General features: G+C 47.6%; 1 protein-coding gene across 4 annotated transcripts in view; it reads left to right on the top strand.

Moving 5' to 3' along the window:
- The first annotated feature begins 1,255 nt into the window (after positions 1–1,255).
- The window catches only part of ST8SIA5 (ST8 alpha-N-acetyl-neuraminide alpha-2,8-sialyltransferase 5), a 59,242-nt gene continuing 39,984 nt past the window's right edge, over positions 1,256–20,513 (top strand). For 2 of the 4 annotated variants that reach the window (XM_084780974.1, XM_084780972.1), the window contains exon 1: positions 1,256–4,241. In XM_084780974.1, coding sequence (XP_084637100.1) covers positions 4,111–4,241 — 131 coding nt within the window. In that variant the 5' untranslated portion in view covers positions 1,256–4,110. The remainder of the gene's footprint in view (positions 4,242–20,513) is intronic. The other 2 variants (XM_084780975.1, XM_084780973.1) reach the window with 1 other exon arrangement.

The following is a 20,513-nucleotide window of genomic DNA, read 5'->3' as shown; positions in this document are numbered from 1 at the left end:
TCATATCACCTCAATTGGTGATGGCAAGACAAAATAAATATCTATTTAAAAACATGCCCTCTTTGGAAAACCATTTGGCAGTAGTCAATAAAGCTGAAAATACATACTCTGTTCGACTCCAAATGCAGATGCTCAATAGACATGCATGCATGTGTCAAAGAGAAGGCATTAGAAGTTTCATGGCAGCAGCTGCCACATGTCCATCAACAGTAGGAGTGATAGTGCTGGCATGTAGTAGTATGGTGGTATAAGACTTGCCTAGCATGCACAAGTCACTGGCTCCTACAAAGCAAAAAGGTGTTGCAGTACTATACATTTCACACTGGTGGCAGGTTTTGTTCTGTTGGGAAAGGACCACACAATTAGTGTCATGAGGAGCACACGTATAGCTTCAAGCTGTGTAGCTGGGGTCTTTCTTTTTTTTTTTTAATTTTATGTTCTCTTTAAATGATTTGTTTTATTTCAGATGCATTGGTGTTTTGCCTGCATGTAAACCAGAGTTGCACACAGTTGTGAGCTGCCATGTGGCTGTTAGGAGCTGTTAGGAATTGAACCTGGGTCCTCTGGAAGAGCAGCCAGTGCTCTTAGTTGCTGAGCCTTCTCTCCGGCCCCATGGGGTCTCGTTTTCGATGTGTCTCAAAGACTGCCATGAAGGTCAGGGCAGCTGGAGCTCAGGACCCTCTCTGGAGCTTCTTCAGGCTGCTGAGAGGAGTCTCTCTTTTTTGTGTGATTGTTGGCTATTGGCCAGGAGCCAGTCTCTGCTCTGAGAGGCATCTGAGTCCTTTGCCAAGAGGTCTCCTCTATCTTCCAAGCCAACAGTGAGTACTCTTTCTCAACTCAATCCCTCCAATGATTCTGATCACCCCCATAGAAGAGCCCAGTTCTTTTCAAGGACTGGTGATCACGGCCATAGAGATTCACCTGAGGTGAATCAGACACGAAGGGAAATCAGACACGAAGAATATTCCATTTACAGAAAATGCACAAGCAGGGAATACATTAGTTTGGTACTAGAAGTCAGAGCCAACTCTGTGAGGTGGCTTAGTAGGGCAAAGGACTGGCTGTGCAAGCTGCTGTGTAGAGTTTGATCCTCAGAACCCCTGAGTGTGCAGAGGCATGAGGAGACCCTTGAGAGAGACGAAGGCTTCTTTTTCTGATGCATATTCTGGTCCCACCGCTGTGCTCAGCTTATGAAAATGTAGTGAGCTACATGATGGTCCTTACTCTTCTGGTAAATGTATTATACTTCAATAAAATGTTCGTGGGAATTGGGCATGGTGGTGAATGCCTGTAATCCTAACACTCAGGGAGGCAGAAGCAGGCTGATGGATCTCTGTGAATTTGAGGCCAACCTGGTCTATAAAGCGAGTGCAGGACATCCAAGGCTAAACCCTGTCTCGAAAAAATAAAAACAACAACAAAAAAAACCTTCATGGGATAATTTGAATTCATTACTGTAAAATGAGTTTGCTTTGTTTTTTCAGGGAAGCTTGTATCCAAAGACAGTTCTTAGAATGTTACCTACTAGGGAGGGTGGAGGAACAGGATGAGAGAGAAAAGGTACCAGGACTGGAGGGAGGGGATAGCCAACTTCGTTTTGTATAGTTCCTTCATATGGTTGAATGGAGACTAGTTTCCCAGAACTAAAGTAACCTACTTGCCCACTGACCCCCAGTGTTTGCTCTATTGATCTCAATCATGTGCCTGAAGAGATGTTTAATCTATTGCCTGACATCCTTTAATTCACCTCTGCCAGGTTATACACGCAGAGGGCTAGTCACGGCCCCCAATGTTAACGTTTTAAGCCGTCTTTCCTTCCCCCTTTTGTTCTCTAACTACCTCACAGTTTAGAAGCAGACAATGGGCTCTAGTTTCTAGACTAGAGACCGCCCCCCTCCCCCGCAGCTGAATAAGATGCTTGTGCTGTTGTTGAGCAGCTCATCCTTGTGTCTGTCCGTCCTCTGTGACCTTGCATGAGGAAGGCACAAGGTCGTGTGACAGTTGGTGCTAACTAGGTGAGAATCTGCTCTGTCAGCTTGGGACGTGGGTGTGGGGGCTGCTACATACTGTGTGGAGGACTCAGTGGAAGGTGGACTGCAGGGACCCCTGTTAAAAAGTTTGAAGGCAGCTCAGTGTGGTATGGTGGCACATGCCTTTAACCCCAGCATGGAGGAGGCTGAGGCTGAGGCAGGAGGATGACCACAAGTTGGAGGCCAGCCTGGGCCATGGAGCAAGATTATTTGGTGAAAAGAAAGAGCAGGAATTGAAGAAACCCAGGTGAGGTGAGTGATGCAACTTTTAGAGCAAAACAGTAAACCAGTGTTGCTGTTGTTGTTGGGGTACACTGGTGGGCGCCCATTCCAGTATGTACAGGACGTCTTATGTACAGGACGTCTAAAGTCCAAAGACTTCTTGCTAGGTGAACCCCTTTAGGTAACTTGCCCTTTGGCCCATCCAAGTATAGAAGATAAGGAGGTGAAAATTCATTCGCATGTGTGAGAGCAATTAAAGGTTGATGAGAAAGCCGCTAAGGGAGTCTATGCTAATCATGCAATGATGAGCCTCCAGATTTCTGGGTTACCCTACTTATTGGCAAAGAAGCCTACTCACAGGTACACTGGATGCAAAAATACACAAATTCTTCAAAGATAGTGCTTAGTGTTTCAGCCCTGTGGATGAACACAAACTGCAATTATTGCTGGCTCCCTGATCATAGAAATTGCTAACTGTGAAGGTTAAGGGTTTGGAGTTTGGGCGTTTCCCACAAAAAAAAAAAATGCTTTTTCTTGCTGCGATTCTAGTTTTATCAAGTTACAAGTGCAAAGCAGGCCTGACTCTGGAACCTCGGGAGTGTCTAGGAGGTCCTGGGAAGGGCGCCCTAGCACACAGAGTGAGTTGAGTAGTGGATGCTCGGTGCATGTGACTAATTCCCAAGCCTGTGCAGCGTCAGGATGGCTATAGCGAGCCGGGAACCGGTACGGTGGCGTTCTTCGGGGTAAGGATTTCTGCAATACCCGGCGCATCTTTGGAATCGTTTTCTCCAGCTTACACCGAAGCGTGGCGTGCTCATTGCTGGACCCAGTGACTCCTTAAAGCTTTGGGCAACCATAATACCCGAAGGCGACCGGCTGCTGACCTACGGTCTATGAATAGTTCCAAGGATGAGACAAAGTCCCAGTGTCTGGTTGACAACAGGATTATTGACGAAAGGCTGCTAGCTGCAGATGGTGAGAGGGTAGAGGCCCGGGGCATGTGAGGGAGTGGGGGAGTAGGGGGAGGGGTCGTAGACCCTGACTTTCTGCTCAGCATGAGTTTGGAGTCCAGGCCGCAAGGACAACCCCTCGGGCCATTAGCATTCAGGGGCCGCGCGCGCCGTCCTTGAAGGGTTGCCTGGCTGACCTTGCTCCGCTTTCACGGCGGATTCTCCAGCAGCGCGCGAGGACGCGGCCGCGGCGGTGACTCAGTGTCCGGAGCACCGCATGCAAATGCTTGTCTCCGATGAGGCTAGCTTTGCGGTCTGCGCTTCTCCCCGCGCTCCTCTGAACCTAAGGATTCCAACCCGGCCCTTTGAGCCTCTCCGCTCCGTCTCCCCACCGCCCAGCGTCCAGAGGTTGCGTCGCCCACGTCCCCTCAGCAGCATCCAAGGCCAAGCTTCGCACTCTTTGGCTGCAGACTTGGGGATCAGACTCGCTGTCCCCCGGCCTGCCCCACGCACCCGGCGCCCCCGATCCACAGCCGACCCAGAGGGGGAGGCGCGGCGCGCGAAGTCTCGGCCCAGCCTGGCCGGCCCGGCTCCCCATTGGTCGTCACCTCGGCAGGAGGGCGGCCCGGCTCCCGCACCTGCCGTCGCCCCTCTACCGGCAGATAGGCTGCTGCGGGACACAGGCTCCCAGAAGCCGCAGCACGCGAGGGCCGGCCTGGGGCTCTGCAGATCTCAGCGCGGCGAGCCCAGTCCTTTTGCCGCTGCGCCCGTGGGAAACTTTGCCCTGCGAAGTCTTCTGCCCTTCTGCGCACCGTGACAGTCCACCTAACGGCCCCGGGGGCCCCCGCACAGCGCGCGAGATAGCCACGCCACCCCGTACGGTGCGTCCGCGACGCCGGACCGCCAGGATGCGCTACGCAGACCCCTCGGCCAACCGGGATTTGTTGGGGAACCGAACTTTGCTCTTCATCTTTATCTGCGCCTTCGCCTTGGTGACATTGCTGCAGCAGATCCTGTACAGCAGGAGCTACATCAAGAGGTAAGAAAGTCTGAGGGGTGGGATACAACGAGCCCAGGGGTGGCAGATGCATTGGCTGTAGCATTCTGGGAGCAGGTGACAGGAGGTCTGCCCTTAGCCTGGGTATCTCTGCTGCCAGCCAGAGGGCAGCGGCAGCTGTATGCCTGTCGTGGTGTGTGTGTGTGTGTGTGTGTGTGTGTGTGTGTGTGTGTGTGTGTGTGTGTGTGTGTGTGTGTGTGTGTGAACTTTGTTCTATTGTGAACGTGGGCAGCAGCTTGGAATGCCAAGCAGCAAAACCGCTCTGTTCCCCAAATCTACATTTCCGTGGCCATTTATTTGGCTGTGGCCAAAGGCCAGTTTTCTTCTTAGTTTGGCAAGCTCTAAATATTTGTAGGGATCACAGAGGTAAAAGCCTTTTTTCTCCCCAGGAACTCCCGACTAGGTGGGGTGGTAGTGGTCTGTGGCCATCCACGGGGACAGCAAATTCTACTAGGTCCGAGACAACCTGACTGCCTCCAAAGCAGATGGTTCTTTCTCATCCTTATCATCAGAGGTCAGAGAAACAGCAAGAGCTTTGCCCTCTCAGTCCTCCAACCACAGCCAAGCTCCTTGAAGAGAGAGGGCAGTAAGATGCCATTCAAAATTCAGGCACAGCCTCAGTCTGTGTGGAAGCTACACGGACACGCTAGGCTCCCGTGGTTCTGCTGCCTGGTGGAGCCGGAGCTGCTGCCGGCCACCTGCCTGACTGGAGGTGAGAACTCTCTCCTCCTCTATGCTGGAGGCTCCTCCTTCATCACCAGTGCCTGTCTAACCTCACTGCCTTCCACTCAAATGGATAGGCATGAATTTTTTTTTCTCAAAAGTGTCCCAATAATAGAATTCTGTTCTCTTGCCAGCCTTGGGGTTTGCACTGATCGCGTTTGCTCCCAGTCTGGGCTGCCCCAAGAGTGGGAGAGTGAGGTGTGCTGCTGGTGATTTGCTCCCAATAGGAAAGTTGAGGACCATGTGGCTGGCCCCTTGCCTCTTGCATTCATTTCCAGCCACCTACTGCTCCCGACTTCCCCAGCCAGCTTTCTTTCCTTCGTGCTCTGTGTGGCACTGCTGGCTTGAAAACACTCCCAGTCTCTGGACCTGTTGGATTTGATCAGCCCTCTGTGAGATGTTCCTGAACTGTGGGCTGTGCAGCCTTGCTGGGTCTTGGCACCTGCTTCTCAGTGGGGCAGCTCTTGGTCTCTGCCCTCTGCTGGTAAATCCCCAGAATTACCGGGGCTCCTAGAGCTGATGGGACAGGAAAGAGCCACCAGGGCCATGGTAGGTGCCAACCAGGCTATTGCCAGATTGTTCTGGCAAACCCTGCCTGAGTTTGGATGGACAGGCTAGCTGCTCGGAGCCCAGCAGGTTCATTGGTTCCTTCCCACTTCATTCTCCATCTCTCAGACACCCCGACCTTTAAACCCTCACTCGAGGAACGTTGCTTAATGCAACCAAACAGTCAAGACTGGTGTACGTTCCATCCTGGAAGGGAGCCAAGGAAAGGGTGCTATATACAGAAGTCAGCAGTGCAGTCCTGGTGCTCAGTGGGATTGAAGTCCATCTGGGGAAACAAATGGCCCCAAGTGAGATGAGAAGCGCGATGGGCTGGAGTGGGCCTCTCGTGGACCTTGAAGGCAGACCAGATCTGGATAGGGGTGGGGACATGCACATCTGTAATGGAAGGAAGCAGTGGCCCAGCCAGAGCACAGGATGCAGGTGTGGCCCTGCCCCTTCCCATCTCTCCCATACCTGATCCCACTCCATTTCTGGTCTGTTTTCAGGCTTCCCTGGTCCTGTGCCTTGCAGCTGACTCATTTGCTCTTGTGTTCTGTGTCCTCACACATCACAGTTGCTATGAGTTGGCTCCACCCGAGTGTTCATTTTCTATCTATCTGGAAACAGCAAAGACCTGCACTGCAGTTCCCCGGACAGACCCAGAGATGCAGGTTCCTGAGCCCTTGCGATGAACTCTCTTCTAGGCTGTCATCTGGAAGCCTGGCTCTCTCGCAGGTCCCCTGAGGGACCAGCAGCAGGCTCCACTTGATGCCATAGGCCAGTAGATCTCTGCCAGGCCAATTTCACACTTAGAGATTAGAGGAGCCACACCTTTGGTTGTCACAAGGAAAGAAGAGATGCCACTGGCATCCAAGAGGAAGTGGGTAAAGGGGCCTGGACCTGAAAACTCCTCAAGGTCCAAATTACCTGTCACAACAAAGATGTTTCAGCTCCAAATGTCAGTGGTGCTGAGGTTGAAAACTGCTCTGGGCCAGAAGCTGTGAGGTAGGGGTTATGGTTTGCTTGAGGCTGCATGTGTCACACATGTGTTTGGTAATAAGAAGTCATCAATAAATATGGATAATGAACAGATGATTGAAGGTAAGAGCATGCGAGAGTGTGTGTGTGTGTGTGTGTGTGTGTGTGTGTGTGTGTGTGTGTATGCGTGGGTGTGTACTTAGGTGTAGTTATTGGAAGGGACACAATGAAAAGATGGATCTCATGATGTAAGGGGGCAGGGGACATCCTGGGATGTGTCATATGGCAGTGAGATTCTGCAAAGGCTGAGGACAGATTGAGCTTGGTCATAGATCTTGAGGTCCTTGAGTAGGGTAGTAACTGGTAAAAGCGCCTGAGAAGCAAGGTTGTCTGGGTATTGTCAGGGAGGCTTGGGGAAGGAGAGACACCGGGGCCGTGACCTCAGCTGCTCAAAATTGAGCACCGTTCAGGGGATTCTGAAGAGCACACTAGAGGCACAAGGGTGGCAAGCTCGTCTAGTGACGTTAGAAGTTGCTACAGAAGGGAGTGGGCGACGTTAGTCAATGCGCATTTATTTATCTATTTATCTACTTATTTATTTTGAACCCCCAGTCTTTCCCTGGAATGTGCAATGAGCACTTTTGACTAGGACCATCGTAAGCCACTAAAATTCTAGGAATATATCTTGATAGGGAAGAAGGAGACCAGCGCAATAGCCTAGTTAGTGCTATCTCTCTGCAGCAGAAGGCACATACTGTGGCTTGGGAGGAAAGGACCAGGAAGGAACAAAGTTGTCATGTGTTTTGCTTCAGACTTGGCTATGCAATTGGCTTCAGATGTCTGCTTCGGACTTAGTAGTACTTACTGTACACTGAGTACTTACTGCACACCAAATACTATACACTGAGTGCTTACTATACACCAAGTGCTTACTGCACACTGAGTACTTACTATATACTGAGTACTTATTGTACACTGAGTATTTACTATATAAACTGAGTACTTGGTATACACTGAGTATTTACTATATAAACTGAGTACTTGATATACACTGAGTGCTTACTGTACACTGAGTACTTGGTATACACTGAGTACTTACTATATAAACTGAGTGCTTACTGTAAACTTAGTACTTGGTATACACTGAATACTTACTGTACACTGAGTACTCACTATACAAACTGAGTGCTTACTGTACACTGAGTACTTACTGTATAAACTGAGTGCTTACTGTATACTGAGTGCTTACTATATAAACTGAGTGCTTACTGTACACTAAGTACTTGCTATACACTGAGTACTTACTATGTAAACTGAGTATGTGCTGTACCCTGATCGCTTACTCTCCACTGAGTATTACTGGAAGTGCTGCGGATATCACGCACAAGGCCCCAGGTGCAGAGAAAGGGAGCGTGTGGGCTGGAGGACGACAGTAGGGCATGCATGGAGGCATGGCAAGGGTGGGGAGGGAGCGCCTTCAGGGAAAGGCTCATTTGGCTTACACGAGAGGTCTTAAAGACCCGAGGAGTGATCCGTGGGCACAGGCGGAGGTGGGGTTCAGAAGCGCCAGCAAGAAGTGAAGACAGGGAGGCTTGAGCAGTCTACAGATAGGGTGAGGGCGGCACTGCCCAGCCAGGGGCGATGGCCACGGAGTGTGAACAAAGGGGCGTGTCAGAGAGTGAGAACCATGGGTTTGAGTCTGGACCTGCTTGGACGTGGACGGCAGTCTGTCTGGAGCAAGCCAACGACTCTTTGGAAAGAAACTCTAAAATGACACATGGGGACGAACCAGGCTATCAATGCGGGGTTTGGAATCACCTGCCAGCACAGCAGTGTGTTCTGAGCTTCTCCTATTGTGGTGCTCAGTAAGAAAATACATCCAGCTCGGGGGCAACACTCTGTGAAGCAATGCTTGGTTTACTATGAAAAAAATGTGCTCGATATTTTCTACTCAACAGCCTCTTTCCGAGGACCTGGGTTTGGCTCCCAGCATCAACATGACGGCTCACAACCATCTGTAGTTCCGTGTTCCAGAGGGTCCAGCACCCTCTTCTGGCCTCTGTGGGCAATCTACAAACACGGTGCACTTTCCGCATATGCAGGCAAGCACTCATACACATAAAATGAAAATGATAAGATCTTTAGAAGAACCTCCTAGGGCTGGGGATGTCGCTCAATGGTAATAGTGTAATGCCTATAATTCAGGGTGACCTGGATTAGCCTCCAGCACTGAAAAAAAAAACCACTTATTTTTCTATTTCATTAAAAAGTATAATGAAAGCAAGGAATGGTGACACATGCCTTTAATCCCAGCACTTGGGAGGCAGAGACAGGTGGATCTCAGCCCAGTCTACATAGTGAATTCCAGGCTAGCTAGTCTCTCTCTCTCTTCCCTCTCTCCATATATAAATATTTATTATTCAGTCTTCAGAAGAAGGTTCTAACAGACTGCAACATGGAAGAACCTTGAAGCTCTTACGTTAAATGAGATGAGACAGACTAAAGGACCAGGCACTTTGTAACTGCACTTTGATGAGGTGTCTGGAGTTGTCGAGCACAGAGACAGACGGTAGAAAGGCGATAGCTGGGGGCCTCGAGGAGGACAAGATCTTCCCTGTCATCATTTAACAGGGAAAACATTTCTGCTGGGGAAGAAGAAAAAAAGAAAAAAAGAAAATTGCTGAGCTTACTGCCACAAGCTGCACACTCACAGTTGGGTAAAATGGCCAAGTTCAGACTGTGACATTTTTAGACTTTCTGATTTCTTGTATGTGTATGTGCGCAGGTGCCAGGGCATGAGTGTGCAGGTCAGAGGTCAACTTGCTGGGAGTCGATTCTCTCCTTCCACTACGTGGATCCTGGAGAGCAAACTGGTTGTCAGGCTGAACTCTTGCTGGCCCCAGGCTGTGTATTTTTACCATGGTAAAACGTTTGTTTGTTTGTTTTTTAACCTGGGAACAATCCATTAAATTAGGCTTTATAACCAACTATTGGGAGTATGCCTTTAGTTAGAAAAATACTGGTCTTAAGGATAAGGGGTGTAGCATTTGCCTGGTATGTGCAAAGTCCTGGATTCAGAACTCATCATGGACACCTCTCTAATCTGTGTGATAGAGCCGGATGGAACAGGAGGGACCAGATGGCAAGTGACAGAGGGCTAATGACAAAGCGTCCCCTGAGGAATGAATGCCTTGACCCATGAGCAGGAAGGGGCTGCCTCTGGAATGTCAGGCTGGGAGAGGGTTGCTTAACCATTCTTCAAGTCACAGATCTTGAAGCTGTTTCTATTTTTGCCGTCCGGACTAGTGTGTGCGCAGGTGTTTCTGTGGCGATATTTCCAGCTCTCCAGGCTCTGTGTCTGTGGACGGGGTTACTGACCATGCAATAGCCCATGTCTGCCACCGGATGAGGTGCAGATGTTCCCGCACCATCCCACACTCAGCAGTGTGTTCTGGGCTCTCATGTGTGACAGATTCGTCACACTACTCTTCTTGATTACAGCCACCCTCATGGGTTTGAGGTAGCGTCTCACTGGGCTTGCCTTTCCAGATGAGTGATGGGGTGGAACAAATTTTTATATGTTCATTGACTGTGTATCTCGTCTTTGGGAAAAATGTCTATTCAGGTCCTTTGCCTACTTTAAAATTGGAGTATTTGTCTTTAAAAAGAATTATAAGAGTCTTTTATATATTCCAAGTGTAAGTTACTTATTGTGCATTACTGACAATTTCTACCATTCTATGAATTATATTTTCCATTTCATTTATTTTTTAAAATTAAAAAAATTTTAAACTCATTTATTGTTATGTGTATGGGTGTTTTGCCTGCATGTATGTTCTGTGTACCATATGTGTGCCTGGTGCCCTTAGAGGCCAGAAGGAGTCAGATTCCCAGAGACTGGAATTATAAAAGGTTGTGAACTGCTGGTAATCAAATGTGGGTCCTCTGGAAGAGCAGCCAGTACTCTTAACTGCTGAGCTATCTCTCCAGCAGCGAGGTTTACTTACTTTCTTTTATTTTATGTGTATGAGTGTTTTGCCTCATGCATTCATGTGCATCACATGCTTGTAGTACCCACAAAAGTCAGAAGAGGGGTCAGATTACCTGGATCTGGAGGTGCAGAGGGTTAGGAGCCACCATGTGGGTGCTGGGAACAGAACCTGGGTTGTGACAAGAGCAGTAAATGACTGCTGAGCCACCTCTCCTGCCTTTATTTTATTTTAAAAATAAAATGTCTGTGGCCCTGTGGATCAAATCAGGATGTGGATCATGTCAGGCATGTCACTGGTGTTCTTTGAAGCACAAAATTGAAACTTTTGATGAATGTTGTAGACACCAGTGACTTATGTCTCCTGGTGAAAAGGCCTAAGATGCAGGGCGGCCCTTTAGGCCATATAAATAAAGACACCAAGGTTTTTGCTTTGTTTTTGAGACAGGGTTTCTCTGTATAGCCTTGGCTGTCCTGGACTTGCTTTGTAAACCAGGCTGGCCTTGAACTCACAGAGATCCACTTGCCTCTGCCTCCCCGAGTGCTGGGATTAAAGACGCCACCACACCCGGGTGACACCAAGACCTTTTAATATTTCAAAGCTTAGACCTTAGCTGGGCAGACTCTCAACTGGTTCATTGACTTTAACCCATAAGATATATCTTCCAGGGAGTGGTTAAGAGCACTGACTGCTCTTCCAGAGGACCCAGGTTCAATTCCCGGCACCCACATGGCAGCTCACAACTGTCTATAACTCCTGTTCCAGGGGATTCGACAACCTCACATAGACATACATACAGTCAAATACCAATGTACATAAAATAAAAATGAATAAAATATATTTTAAAAAAGATATACCTTCTAGGCCCATAGTCATGTCTGTCTCCTCTCATCTTCCCAGAGTCCTGCCTTCCACTTCCTGCCCAGATATTGGCTATTGGCTATTATTTTTATTAAAGCCAATCAGAGAATGCCTTAGGTAGGTGAGGAAGAACAGAGACACCCCAACAGATGAGGCATGAGCCATCACTTCCTTGTTACTGCTGTTTAACTATCCATTTGTAAACCATCACCTAGGACAGGATCGCAAAGACTGATACATATACTGTCTTAGAAGTGTTTTTATAGCCTTTGCTCTCATGCTGAGGTTTTTGGCCATGTTGAGTTGATTTTTGTACATGGTATTGTAAATCCTGATTATAAATAGAGTGACAAGTACTGCTCACCACTGGGACTATTTACTTAGATTTTAGTATTTTTGGTAGATGTCTTAAAGCAATTAAGACAGTTTTTTTAAATTTAAGAAGGACCTCTTGAAGAGTAGACAGTGCTCTTAACCGCTGAGCCATCTCCCCAACCCCAAAAATCCTTTTCTTACATACACATCTATTGGATGATGTGTCATTTATCTCTAATCTTTTAATGTGGTAAATCACACTCATACAACTGGTCCTGGTAGTGCACACCTGTGATCCCAGTACCTGGGAAGCTAAGACAAAGGAGTTGGGGTTTGAAGCAAGCTCAAACCATATAAAAACACCCAGTCTCATAAAAGAGCTCCCCAAAAGATTATACTGACAGATGCTCAGTGCGTATTTTTTAGACACAAGCCTAGCTTTTCATGTGTGAGGCAATGAGAGAGTTTGTTGACTGTCATTTTCAGCTATAATGATCTTGGCATGTATTACCTTTCCCATACTGTCTGTGAAATGAATTACGAACAGTCCATTTAAGCCTGTCCTTTGGGGGCTGGAGAGATGGCTCAGAGGCAGTGAGCACTGACTGTCCTTCCAGAGGACCTGGGTTCAATTCCTAGCATCTTCATGGTGGTTTACGTCTGTAACTCCAGTCTTAGGAAATCTAAGGCCCTCTTCTGGCCTCTGCAGACACCACATGATATGTGTGCATGCAAACCACTGCCACACAAAATAAATAAATTACAAAAATGCAAACCTGCTGTTTGTGCAAGTTTTTGAGGCTATCCTGTAAAAATTCAGTAGTGTTAGCTCTATAGCTATCCACATCTAAGTTTTTTTTTTCTTTTGGATATACTTTATCAATTAGTGGTTCAACACTATTTATGTTTTCTATCCTTTTAACTTTGATTAAGACTTTTCCTAGAAATTAAAAAAAATTAATTTTAACAACATAAAGTTTATGAGTCTTGATTATATCTTCAATATATTCACATTTTGTCTTCTTTAAAATTATTTGAAATTTAGCATTTGTTTACTTATTTATACATATTTTAAATATTTATTTAAAAATTTAACATACATGAGTGTATTTGTGTGGGAAGGTGCTGTGGTTGGGGCCGGGCTCCCTGAGAAGCAGGCTCCCAGCCAGGCAGTAGAGTGCAGGATGTGGATTAAGGCAAGCTTTCAGGATCAAGAGCAAAGAAAAGGAGCGAGAGGGAGAAACAGAAGCAGCCACAGCTGAACACAGGGCCTCCCAACTGGGATGGCCCTTCAGATTTGAGGAGAGAGATTAGCCCTTTGTGGCACTGTGTGATCAGGGCTCTCCTTGGGAGGGGACATAACCTTGGGGAAAGAGCTCTCCTTACCTAAGACAATTCCAAGGTGGGAGTAGGGGTGGAGGTAGGGATAGGGGTGGGGGTAGGGATAGGGGTGGGGGTAGGGACAGGGGTGGAGGTAGGGGGTGGAGGCTCAGAGCTGATGCTGTCAGCTCATGCTACCCCCTGTGTGTGGGGAAGGAGCCTTCATTCCCGAGGTTGTAAAGGCACATCGCCGTGCAGAATAGCTACTATTTTGTTGAAAATTGAACCCTTTGAATGGCCTTGATTTCCACCCCACACACTGATATGGAAGTCTCCCTCTGAATGGTCAGCTTTGATAGGAGTCCACCCTGAAGCCCAGTGATTCGCTCTTCAGTCAAGCGTCTTTTCCATGCATGACATCTGCTCTAACTCACGCTCCTAGCCAAGTTGTGCTGAAGTCTCCTGACTTGTTCCTGACTGGATGCCTGACCACCTAAGTCCTCCCACTCCCTCCATTCCCAACACACAGTGTCCCTTTGTCCCTTGAATTCCTAGCACCCATACTGACCGCACTCAGATGCTACACAAAGCACTGTGCTACGGCTTTCTTGTTTGTCTCTTCTATCTTCTCCCTCCCCCCCCCCCAGTTGTAGGGAACTCATATATATGGCTCAGTCTCCTTTTTCTGATGCCCTGGGGTACAAATCTAGGCTGCACAATGTGGCTGGTGCACACCTGAGACTTGAGGCAAGGAAAATGGGTCAAGGAAAAGGACAGCGTGCCTCTGTGCTACCTTCGCGTGTATTTTGAGGCTCTTGTCATAGAGCCGGCTCCCCATTGCACCTCAGGGACAAAGCTTGCTGTTCCACTTCCCAAAGAAACAGGTGCAGTCCAAGAGGTTGGGACCGTGGCAGGTGGCTCTCTCTATCCAGAGTGTGGCACTTGGTTGGGCCATGGGATGTCCTAGAAAGGCAAAAGGCTGTTGAGCAGACTGTGGCCTGCCTGGGGCAGGAGCTGTGCTGTTGACTTGATAGCTTTACAGCTTGGCTGGTCAAGGTTGGCATGTACTCTTTCCCCATCTCCCCACAGTCTGTTATTTCTCGCAAGCAATCCCTCCTTGAAATAAATGTCAAGCAGGGAGTTAGCAGAGAGCAGTTGGGGGAGGGGATGTGGCAGTACTGGGTGGCCCAGGTGTCCACTGTGTGTGTGTGTCACCTGGAAGGGAGCTGAAGGGATGGGGTGTGTAGTAGAAGTCAGTTTAGTCAGATGTTAAGAACAGCAGCGCAGGGCCTGGTCCCCAGAGCTCAGCCTGGAGCTTGCACTGTGCTCTTTCCCTGAACGCATCCTTGGCTGGATGACACCCAGGCATTCCTTTGTTTTCTCTGTCCTTCTGCCCTGTGAGTCTTGTACCCTTCCAAGGCTTCTGCAGAGCTACAAGGCTTTAGACGCTCCCTGGCCCAGCTGCTCCCAGGGAGAAACTCAAGAAACCGCTCCTTGTCTGTTCGGAGCCCTCATCTGTTCCACTCTGCCACCAACTTGCCAATCTCTCCCTCCCCTTTTGGGGAATGGGAGGAGTGGGGCTCAGCCTGATGATCACGCCCTGTGGACAAACCGCGAGAGAATAAACACTGCTTCTCACTCCCCACCCCCCGGCCCATGTTGTTCTAGTAACATTTATTCTGGGGCGGGGCAGAGAGGAACCTTGTGATCCTCAGAAACGCTGGGGCTTTTCTGAAGTGGGGTACCTCCCTGGAGAGACCTTCAAGGCAGCAGAGACAGGTGGTATCACTCCCATCAACTGAGGCTTCACCAGCTCAGCCTGGTCCACAAAGTGAGTCCAGGACAGCCAAGGCTACACAGAGAAACCCTGTCTCGGGAGGAAAAAAAAGAAAAGAGTGGTTTGTATCCACAGTGAGACATCATCAGAGAAAGCAAATGTTTTGTATTTACAAGTGGTTATCAACTGGAGACAGCTTCCGGGCTAGGGATGGGGGTTTGTGTCCACTTTGTCTCTCAATGCTTGCTGTCCTTTCTAAGCGATTCGCTGGGCGGAACGTCACGGCAGTGGGAGTGGGACAGAGGGTAAAGCTTACCTCGTGCTCAGTAGGAAACAGAAAGGGAGACAGCAAAGGGGGTTTTTCAGACCCACTAGTAAACCTTAAACAAGATAATGCCTCACACTTCCTGAGGGATATTATTAATGGAGGTAATTAAACCAGTAGGCAGTTCCTCCTGTTTTCAATTCTCTGACTTTGCCCCTTCTCCATGGTTACCTTGGTAGCCATCCAAGGCAGCCTAGGTAGCTCTGCCACCCTCAGAGGCCAATGAGATCATTCTGGGAGCCGAGGATCCAGCTCTACACCTGAAGGTCAAGCACCAGGGTCCTGGCTGAGCCTGGTGCTTGTCATCAGCAGCTACCACAACAGCAGGCAGCTGAGCCTCAATGCATCAGTGTCTTCTTCGTAACTGGGAAATTTTGACTAAACTATTTTGTCAGGCATGTGTCTAGAAGGGACTGTTGGCAGTTGGGGGTGGTGGCGGCACAGTAATCTCATCAGTGCCTGAAGCCACCAAATACCGATTGACCCAGCCTTTCACATATTAGTTGAGATAATTATTTATGTGCTGTTTCCTTTGGGGGCCAGGGAGATAGATGGCTTAGTCAGTATAAGCCAAAGACTTGACCATGATCCTTAGACCCCCATGTAAAAAGGAGGCTATGGTGGCAAACACCTATAAAGCTGGTACTGGGCTGGCAGGGGCAGGGGATCACTGGGGCCTGCTGGCCAGCCAGTGAGCTTCACATTCAGTGAGACGCTGCCTCAGGAGATAAGGTGGACAGTAATAGAGGGCAATTCCAGATGTTGACTCCTGATTTCTTCATGTATAAGCACACATGTGCACACACATGAGAGTGCACACACGAGTACACACACTCATGGGCACGCATGGGCACACACACACACACACACACACACACACACACACACATACACACACACACCATGGTGTACATGAAGAAGTCTGAGAACAACTTTATGAATTCAGCCCTTCTCTTTCCATTATGTGGGTCCCAGGGATGGGACTCAGGTCAACAGGATTGGTGACAAGGTCATTAACCTGCTGTGCCATCCTTCAGGCCCAAGGACACCGTGAACTATAGAACAAGTCCTCATGGAGACAGCACAGAGAATCAACAGTGTTAACATTCTGCCATATTTATTTCCAAATCTGTTCCTTGTTTTAAAATATATTAAGTAAAACTCAACAAAATAGATGCAGCCTCTTTTTGGTGCTTGATTTTGCCCATCATCCTTGCCAGCATTTTTTTTGCATGCTCTTATCTAGTTGTGTGCTTATATTTCTATGTGTGCTAGCTTAGTCATCATGTGTCTTATTTTCTATGTGTGCTAGCTTAGTCATCATGTGTCTTATTTTCTGCTTATTGAGATTTTCATGTGGGTCAGCTTTGCTACCTCACCTTTATGGTAGGCATTTCAAACACAAGAACATGCTCCACATTAGTCATCCCAGTGGCTAGCCTCTCTAGAACACAGTGGGAGGCTCCAGAAATGTATGCTACTTAAGGGAAGAGTGAAGAAAAGTCCCTGTGTTGTCTTAAGTAAATCTTTCTCATTATGCTTGAATTGGGTAATAATAGACAGTTCCTACACTTACTTAGCTCAGGAGTGGAATTTAGCTTATATAATAATTGGGTTTGGAAATAGTATAATCAATCTTTTAGATAAACCAGAAAATATCACTAGCTTAAAAAAGGAATAAACTTTAGTGCCATATACAAAGGTAACCAGCTTTGTGGCCAAAAACCTTATAAAACTGGACATGCTATTCCTCTTTGGTAGGCTGCTTTCATCCATTTAATTTATAGTGAGCACCTCATCTTCTGTTTGGGCCTTGCACCTAATGACTATATGCTGGTCTTTGCATAACTCTGGGAGAGGCTGTCTTTTGTGGGTGGGAAGGTGGCAGTGTGGTTAGATGACCTTTTGTGCAGTCCATGGGAAAGTTTTTCTCACTATCTAAATATGCTTGTAAACCGCTGTCTTACTTTGTGTTCTACTATACTAAAGACCATGACCTGAAGAAATGGGCGGGGGGGGGGGGGCGGGCGGGCGCGGTGTTAATTTTGCTTACATTCTTTGCTCTACAACTTGCTTTTAGTCAAGGTGTTTTACCACAGCAGTAGAGACCTTATCTAAGACAGAATTGGTACAAGGATTGTGGTGTACTTCTGTGACAGACCTGACCATGTTGCTTTGCGGAGGATTGTGGAAGGACTTCGGGGTTTTGGGCTGGAAAATCCAGTAAGTGTATAGAGCTTGGTGGACTGTTTTGTAGGAGCTTGGAAAATAGGAATGTTGAGAGCAGTGAGATGACGGTGACGTTTCAGTGGGAAGCGAAGACCACCAGGCCGTTTGTGTGAAGAATCTGTGGCGTCTGGTCAGCTGGAGGTGAAGCATCAGCTCTGGATAACAAGAAACCAGAACCACTAAAGCAAAACCATTGTCTTACTGGGACAGTAGATGCTGGTCAGCTGGAGCTGAGAAATTAGTGGTGATTAAGAAGAGACCAGCACCACTGAGGTGAGATCCCCTGAGAAGTGTTTCCAGGGAGCACAGAGAAGCTGCGTTCCAGAGGCCGCCAAGGATGTAACTCGCTCTGGCAGCCAAGCTTGGTAGTGTGTAAGAGTCTCCCGGGTGGTGCTGGGTTTTTTTTTCCTTTTTTTATTAATTTATTCTTGTTACATCTCAATGGTTATCCCATCCCTTGTATCCTCCCATTCTTCCCTCCCTCCCATTTTCCTCTTATTCCCCTCCCCTATGACTGTTCCTGAGGGGGATTACTTCCCCCTGTATATGCTCATAGGGTATCAAGTCTCTTCTTGGTAACCTGCTGTCCTTCCTCTGAGTGCCACCAGGTCTTCCCCTCCAGGGGACATGGTCAAAGGTGAGGCACCAGAGTATGTGAGAAAGTCATATCCCACTCTCCACTCTTCTGTAAGGCAGGAGACACTGTCAAGAGAACAAAGCGACAGCCTACCGACTGGGAAAAGATTTTCACCAACCCTACATCTGACAAAGGTCTAATATCCAAAACATATAAAGAACTCAAGAAATTAAACACTACCAAACCAAATAACCCAATTGAGAAATGGGGCTTGGAACTAAACAGAGAATTCACAACAGAGGAATATCAAATGGCTGAGAAACACTTAAAGAAATGCTCAACCTCCTTAATCATCAAGGAAATGCAAATCAAAACAACTCTGAGATTCCATCTTACACCCATCAGAATGGCTAAGATCAAAAATTCAAGCGACACCACATGCTGGTGAGGATGTGGGGAGAGAGGAACACTCCTTCATAGCTGGTGGGAATGCAAACTAGTACAGCCACTTTGGAAATCTATGTGGTGCTGGTTTTGAAGGAACGCAGGGGTCCTGGAGAGTGGCTGAGGCTTGGCACTGTGAGAAGCCTGGATAGGCCACTGGAGAAGGTACAGCCTCAGTAGCTGTTGAAGCCCCAGGGCTGAAGGGATCGTGGAGTGACGTCGAGGTTTGGCACCATGCAGAGAGCCCAAGAGAGGCTGTTGGTGAAAGTGGAGCCCAGCTGCAGCCGAGACGCCAGCATTTTGGAGATGCCGGTACCATAGAATGGCCACTAAGAACAGCAGCAGGTGTGGAGTAGAGCCAGACAGAGCCTAGAAGACAGACTATGAGTGTTAACAGAGAGCAGAGCTGGAGAAGTGACCCAAACCCCTGGGAAGAGCCCCAAAGATCATGAGTGAATCCCAGATAGTTGGACATTTAGTTATTTCCACTTTGGAGTCTGGTTTTGCTTTGTCCAGATTGTGACTGTGCCCCAGTTCTTCCCTCTTGATGCAAGGAAATATTTAACATTTTTTTTTATTTTACAGGAGCCCACAGTTGAGGGACCAAATTTTTAAATAGATTTTAGGTTTTAAAAGAGCCTTTGGATTTTTAAATGGACTGAATTTTAAAGTGTTTGAATTTGTAGAGAATGTGAGATTTTTTTTTTTAGTTTGCAAAAATGTTTTATATTGGGATGTTGATTTTAATATGTGATCTTGGGGGTGAACACAAAAAGAAAGGTTATGGCTTAACAGTGATATATTTGTGTATCAAATTGACAAGTGATCGATTGTCTTGGCTAGTTTTTATGCCAACTGGACACAAGCTAGAGTCATTGGAAAGGAGGGAACCTCAACTGAGAAAAATACCTCCATGAGATCCAGCTGTAAGGCATTTTCTTAATTAGTGAGTGATGAGAAGGACCCAGCCCACTGTGGATGGTGCCCTGCCTGGGCTGGTGGTCCTGGGTTCTATAAGAAAGCAGGCTGAGCAAGCCATGGGGAGCAGGTCAGTAAGCAGCACCCTCCGTGGCCTCTGCATCAGCTCCTGCCTCTGGGTTCCTGTCCTGTTTGAGTTCCTGACCTAACTTCCTTCAATAATGGGTTACAATGTGGAAGCATAAGCAAACAACAACAACAAAAACCAAAAAAACAAAAACAAACTAACAAAAAACAAAAACCAAACAAAAAACCTTAACTTTACAGCTTACGTTTGGTCATGGTATTTCATCACAGCAATGGAAACCCTAACTAAGACACTTGCTCTCCATGCCTTGCTGCCAAGAAATGCCATAACCTAAAACTACCTACTGAGGAACAGCACCACCCACAGTGTGCTGGGCTCTTCCTTACCAATCTACTACTCAGGAAAATGCCCCTCAGATTCTGCAACAGGGCAGTCTAATGGACATATTTTCTCAACTGAGCTTCCGTCTTCCTGAAAAATCCTAGCTTCTGCCTATTTGACAAAAAACTAGCCATCACAGCCAGCTGGTTGTCAGAGTCTCAGGTGGAAATGTCTCGTTGGCTTATGCGTAGTTGGCTAAGTGTTTTAAAGTCAACCCTGGGCAGAGGTCTTGCCCACTTTTTTAGCCTTGGGTTCTCAGGCACGTGACTGGGCTCTGGGAATCTTATTTTTCATCTGCAACTAAAGCTAATGAGACCTTCTGTATGTATGTATGTATGCCTGTTGCTAATAAGTGCTCTACAAATGGCTGTCTCTGGAGTAAACCACACCCATAAGCTGACAAATACCTCACTGATTTTTTTCTTTAAATATTTTTAAATTAATCAATTTTATATAATTTATTCATATTACATCCCAATTGTCACCCCTTTGCTCGTATCCTCCTGTACCTACCCACAGGAGCCACTTGCACCTGGACACATTTTGATAATCCTAACAGGAGAGTTGGAGGACAAATGCAGATGACAGAGACCGAGGGTCATCACTCAACACCACATACAGCACAGGACAGTCCCACAGTGAAGGGCTCTGCAGCCCAGGTGTCCACAGTACTAGCTAGAGAGAGCTTGTCTCAAGGTACTTAGGAGGGCTCCCCCCTTTTTTTCTCAGCCATTTTTAAAACTGCTCAGTTTCCCCTCCTGAGAGCCATGTTCCTCGCTAGAC

This window comes from Acomys minous (genome assembly GCF_964271855.1).
Source record: "Acomys minous genome assembly, chromosome: 4".
Taxonomy (NCBI): Eukaryota; Metazoa; Chordata; class Mammalia; order Rodentia; family Muridae; genus Acomys; species Acomys minous.
Note: the sequence above shows the minus strand (reverse complement) of the source record. Positions and strands in the feature narration are given on the sequence as shown.